Below are 6000 nucleotides of genomic sequence, written 5' to 3' on the forward strand. Positions count from 1 at the left end.
CTGCTGCTGATGGTGAATGCAAAGGTAGCTCGTGGAGCATGGGGTCAATAGGTAGCTGACTTAACACAATTCAAGCCTAGGGCCATAGGAGACCTTCAGTGATCCCAACCACAGAAAAAGCTAGTGTCTCCCACACCATGCAATTCAACACAAAAACAACACCAAATGGTAAAACACCGATAACAAGGTCCAGCAAAGGTCTTGTCCCTCCCCTATTCCCATGATGATTTCTTTGTTGTTTGCTTGAGATTTCAAATATCAAATTCTTTTAATGGTTTTTAATGCTTCTGATTCAATAATCCTTAGGGAATATGCTTAGTGTGACTTTGGGTAACCTAGAACAGCCCAGATCCAATTAACTGATCCATCTCCTTCACATCCAGGGCTTCTGTGACCATAAAGCCAACTTTCTGGAGCTCCTCCTCCTCTGTACCTCCAAAACACTGCCAACCTCTTCCTCCTCACTCTTGCCACCCCTGTCCTTTGATGCCCTTGCTACTTACTATCTGTTCTTCCCTCAACTCTTCGGTTTTTAAAAGATAGTAATATCTTCATTATAATTTATTATAATGAAATAATAAAACACTAAAGGGAGTTTATTTATTTTTTAAAGGGAGTTTATAAAAGGATAAAGTGGGAAATCACTGTGGCTTTTCTACCCTAGTATAGCAACTTTGTCCCTTTTGCATATTCTCTTTAATTATTAATTTCTAAGCATAATTATTCGTCTATAATTGTAACCATAATATAGAAACAATTTTCTTTTACTCTTTTTTTTTTTAGAAACAATTTTCTATCTGCTTATCTCCCCCGACTTCATATCATATCAGAAACATCCTGGGGGGCAGCCCCGGTGGCGCAGCGGTTTAGCGCCGCCTGCAGCCCGGGGTGTGATCCTGGAGACCCAGGATCGAGTCCCACATCAGGCTTCCTGCATGGAGCCTGCTTCTCCCTCTGCCTGTGTCTCTGCCTCTCTCTTCGCTCTCTCTGAATGAATAAATAAATGAATTTAAAAAAAAAAAGAACGACTAAGCCACCCCAAGTGCCTTTAAAAAAAAAAAAAAAAAAAAAAAAAAAAGAAACATCCTGGGGCACCTGGGTGGCTCAGTGTTTTGAGCGTCTGCTTTTGGCTCATGTCATGATCCCAGGGTCCAAGGGATCCCGGGGATCAAGGAGTCCTGCTTCAGGCTCCCCACAAGGAGCCTGCTTCTCCTTCTGCCTATGTCTATGCTTCTCCATGTGTGTGTGTCTCTCTCATCAATCAATAAAATCTTAAAAAAAAAAAAAAAAGAAACATCCTTTTGCTGGTAACAAAGCTTATATGTTTCCAGTGTTTAATGGCGGTGTAATAATGCTGCACAGAAGGAATGTGCCTGAATTTAACCAACCATTGCCCTAATGTTGGCAATGTAAGTTTCTTCCAATTTTGCTATTACATTAATAGCTCTAAAATGTGCACTTCCATGTACAGAAGGCCTTTTACATCTTGAGGATTATTTTTCTTAAGATATATATCCAGAACCAGGATTACTAGGTTTGTTTTAGTTTATCTATCTATCTATCTTGCCATGTTGTTTCCCAGAGGGACTCCAACAGTTTGGATTACTATCAGCAATACGTGGTAACAGCAGACCCACCAGACATCTCATGGGAATCACGTTTCCTCCATACCCAAACTTGCTAATTCTAGACAACTTTTTGTATCTTATGGGCCATGTTTTTAACATTACTGCATCCTTCCACATCTTTCTGCCTCTATCCCAAACCAAACTGGGGAGTGGAGAGCTCTAACTGGGAACCTACCTATGCATAACTTCATAATAAGCCCTTAGAGGAGTGTACTTCTTTGTGTCTTTCAAAGAGTCATCACATACACCATTGCACCAAATGCTCATAACCATTGCCAAGAGGAAGGGCAGCATTATTAAGTCATCCAAAGATCACAACTGGTTTCTTTCTTTGCTGAAGAGGACTGCCCCTTACAGTCAAGCCCCTTTATGGTGACACCTGAGCTGGGGGACAAAAAGTCATACTCAGCACAACAGACCAAGGGCACCTGGGTCTTGGAAGTCCATTTTTCCCAGTGAATAGGCACATTCTTGTTCAAGAGGACTAAGGTCCATGAAATCTTGACCTCAACCTGCTCCCTTGATTTCAGGTAAACGGCCAACTCTACTCCCCGAGCCCTCCACAATGGCCTCTGTTTACCCAGCCATGGAGGAGTGGCTCCGTTTACCTAAAGGTTAATGTTAACTGGAGGAGAGAAAACTGACCCTGAATTCGGCCTCTGGAGTTGTGAGTTGCCTTTGCTCTTTTTCGAGTCCTTGCCCATGTGGTAGGAACAAGTCATAGCTGCCGCTGTTCGCCTACCTCAAAGAGAAAAACAATGGCAAAAAGATCAAAATCTGTTAGTTTTGCACGACAAGAGGGACCCAAGCGCATAGACCAAGGAACGGAGCCTGAGTACTTCTCAAGGAACTAGTTACCGTGGCATTCTCACCTACCTTCCCTGGATTCTAGGCTGTGATACAAGAGTCCCTTGAACGGTACCTGAGTCAGGTGCAAGATGGTGGAGAGCAGTCAATGCTACATGCGTCTATTTTTGCTTTGCCTTTGTCCACCTAGCTTTCTCTTCCCCCGGTCCTTTCCTTCCTGTTTCACCCCCAACACTAAATCCCGTTGACTTATCTCAAAGGCTCACTGACAGAGAATATCTTGCTCAAATTCTGTCGGGGTGGGGATAGGGGGTACATGTGTTGCGTGCTGAATCTAGCCTGCAGAAGTGTTCACTTGGCCCACGTCAGTGTGTTGTGGTGATGGTTTGAAATAGAAGTAGTTGCCAATAACTAGACAATATCAATTTCTCATAAAAATCCAGATTTCCATTTCTTTTGGAAAAATGGGTTCCCATTGCTTCATGCCAGTAATCCCCCAGAGCCAAGTAATGGCTCCCTCTTTAGATATTTTTCAGTCTTTCCCCATCCTGTCCCTATGGTGACCCTGATACTGGAGCCAAGCGACAGTTGCTCTTGTGTTATTATTTTCCTTGTAGAAGCATTAAGAGAGAGGGAACATTTTTTGTATGCCAAGATCATTTCTCTCCTTTAGGCCAGAGGTCCAGCCTCATTGACATCTGGACTGACCTGTCCTCTTTTAGCACATCCCTGGCCCCCAAGCAGCAATGAGTTAGAATAAAAGCTGCTTCTCGGGATCCCTGGGTGGCGCAGCGGTTTGGCGCCTGCCTTTGGCCCAGGGCGCGATTCTGGAGACCCGGGATCGAATCCCACATCGGGCTCCCGGTGCATGGAGCCTGCTTCTCCCTCTGCCTATGTCTCTGCCTCTCTCTCTCTCTCTGTGACTATCATAAATAAATAAATATTTAAAAAAAAAAAAAAAAAAAAAAGCTGCTTCTCCCAGAACCTCTCAAGGTTTATCTTACTCTACCAGCCAGAATTCTCTTTGCCAGTCTCAGCAGCCACTCCCTGCTAACCCGGGGGTTCCCACCCACTCTTCTGCCCAATAATTTGGTTATCAAAAGTAGTTTTGCAGCCTTGAGGAATCAAAGGAGGATAGCCAATAAATGCTAAAGACAAGGCCTAAGGAAAATACAAAAGAATGAAAGGGGCTGCCAGCATCCTGAGCTATACATACACTGTAGTATAAGGGCCTCTGCAGTCAGAGATGTGACTTTATTTCATATATATATATATATATATATATATATATATATATATATATTTTTTTTTTTTTTTTTTTTTTTTTTTAAGTAGGCCAGTATGGAAGATCAAGAGTCAGACACTCAACTGACTAAGCCACCCAGTGAAGCATCTGATTCTTGAACTCAGCTCAGGTCTTGATCTCAGGGTCATGAGTTCAAGTCCCATCTTGGGCCCCACGCTGGGTATGGAACCTGCTTCAAAAATAAAATAAAGGAAAAAATAAAAAAGAATCAGATGCTTAACCGAATGGGCCACCTAGGCACCCCCAAAGATGTGGCTTTAAATCACTTACTAAGAGGCAGCTGAAGTTTCCTTCCATTTTAGTGTGGGGTTTGATCTTGGATCTTCCAAGCCAGAAAAAGCCAACCAAACCCTGGTTAGACAGCATGAAAATGCACTACATTGGCCACCAGGGGGAGGGAATGCACCCTGGGATAGCTTCATGCAAACACAAGGCAGGTTATTTCGGAAATCTCAAAGGAGGGACCATAGTCCATTTCCACTTCCAAAGAGTACATGTTGACTATTCTTCTTATTCCCAGAGGTGCTGCAGAGCATGGAAAATATTTATTGCTTTCTTTTGCAAGGCTGAATTAATACAATAATAATGCAAGGTCAATAAACTGGAGGAAAGAATCATTTGATGATTGATTAAGAACAGATAGTAGAGCATGTTTAAAGTTTAAAGCTTTTCTATGATTACTGGTCCACCAAGAAGATAAAGACTTCACATCTAGAATGGTGCTTTGAGTTTTGATGCAGGCAGAGTAAACTAAGATGCTTTTCATGGCCTTTTGGCTTTTCATTCTAGCTACCCTTGAAATTTCAGAACAGGGACTGAGTGAGTTCTTAGAAAGACATTGACTAACAAGGAAGGATAGGGGTGCTCAACTGCTCAAGGACTGGACAGTAAGAAGTGCTGAGAATGGCCACATTCCCTGGAAACACTAAGGATCTTGCTGACTCAGGTGACATTTTTCATTCTGCTAAAAACTGAGAGGAAGATGCAATTTTCAGGGCCGACTCATGCCCAGCCATTTTCTACAAAACATTCAGTGCATCTCCAGCAAAGACTGATGGATCTGGATCCAAATCCCAGCTCTACTTACTGGCAGATGACTGTGGATGAGAAACTGAGCCTCTCTCTGTTCCTCGGTCTCCTCATTAGTAAAACGAGGATAATAATATCCACCTTGTGGCATTATTTTAAAGATTAAATTAGTTAATATTTATAATGCTCTTAAAGCAGTGCTTGGTTCAAAATAAAAGCTGTATTATAAAAGGAAAATAGAACAGTAGGGTTAGCTCCCTTCCCACCTCATCCCCAAAATGGAAGTTACATTTTTCCTACAATTCAAATCCCAAAGGAGGACATTCCTCAAGCCCAGAAGAATTCTTCGGGAGGTGAGAAATAATAACCAGAAGGGGGAGGGGGGTTGGAAAAGAGGGGTAGGTGTATTTATTTGCAGAGGGCTGGGCTGGCAATCCAAAACAGAAGAGTCTCTCTCCCTGGAAGACTTCTCCACTTAAAGGAAGAAAGGTGATCAGGAGAAGGACCCAGTGATGAGGAAGGAGGAATCCTTTTGCGATTCCCAGGGATCTAAGGGACAGCTCCCCGGGGCACACTAGGTTTGGGAACTCGAGGGAAGGCAGGAAATGAGGGGAAGTGGGGACAGGAGGGAATATGGAGCTAGGAAAAAAAAGTTGGCGTGTGGCAAGGTCCTGGCATCGGAGTCTTGAGGATGATAAAGAGAGAGGGTATTTCAGAGGTGAACGCGAGTATGGGGCTGGGAAGAGATGAGCTACCACGCCAAGGGGGAGCAGGGACCCGGAGGGTGAGCGGCTTTGCTGGTAGAGCGCCACCGGGGAGGGCCGAGGGGGTAGGTAGCCCTGGGGAAGTGGGCATCGAGGGGGACTTTGGGGGTAGGGCGAACCGGGTTTCAGCGGGGAGCACTGGAAGGCCACGATCTGGGGCCGGCACCAGGTTTGGGGGACTCTTACCCGCGATTCCTATTCCCCGGTCTTGCCCCGGCTCTGCCGCCCGGACCGCTCGCAACCACACCTGCTGGCCCCCTCCTCAAAGGGTTAAGCTCCCATTGGCTGCCGGACAACACTAAGCCCAACCCCCGCTCCTCCTAACTTGGGGTGCGTTCAGCCGTCATAGGTTTATTTGCATATAGGACTTTCTAGGTCTTCGATTGGCCCCAGAGGCAGGCTGTTGTGCCCCCGCTCCGTCCCGAATCCAATTAACCGCCCCTGCGCTCTGAGAGGGCAGCGCCCG

General features: G+C 44.9%; 1 protein-coding gene across 2 annotated transcripts in view; it reads right to left on the reverse strand.

Annotated features, from left to right (window-relative positions):
* TTLL6 (tubulin tyrosine ligase like 6) overlaps nt 1-6000 on the reverse strand; it is a 49474-nt gene extending 43474 nt beyond the window's left edge. The window contains exons 1-2 of one of the 2 annotated variants that reach the window (XM_038547595.1): nt 5721-6000; nt 2274-2366 (exon numbers count right to left, since the gene is read on the reverse strand). In XM_038547595.1, coding sequence (XP_038403523.1) covers nt 2274-2350 — 77 coding nt within the window. In that variant the 5' untranslated portion in view covers nt 2351-2366; nt 5721-6000. The remainder of the gene's footprint in view (nt 1-2273; nt 2367-5720) is intronic. The other variant, XM_038547594.1, reaches the window with a different exon arrangement.

This window comes from Canis lupus, chromosome 9 (genome assembly GCF_011100685.1).
Source record: "Canis lupus familiaris isolate Mischka breed German Shepherd chromosome 9, alternate assembly UU_Cfam_GSD_1.0, whole genome shotgun sequence".
NCBI classification, from domain to species: Eukaryota; Metazoa; Chordata; class Mammalia; order Carnivora; family Canidae; genus Canis; species Canis lupus.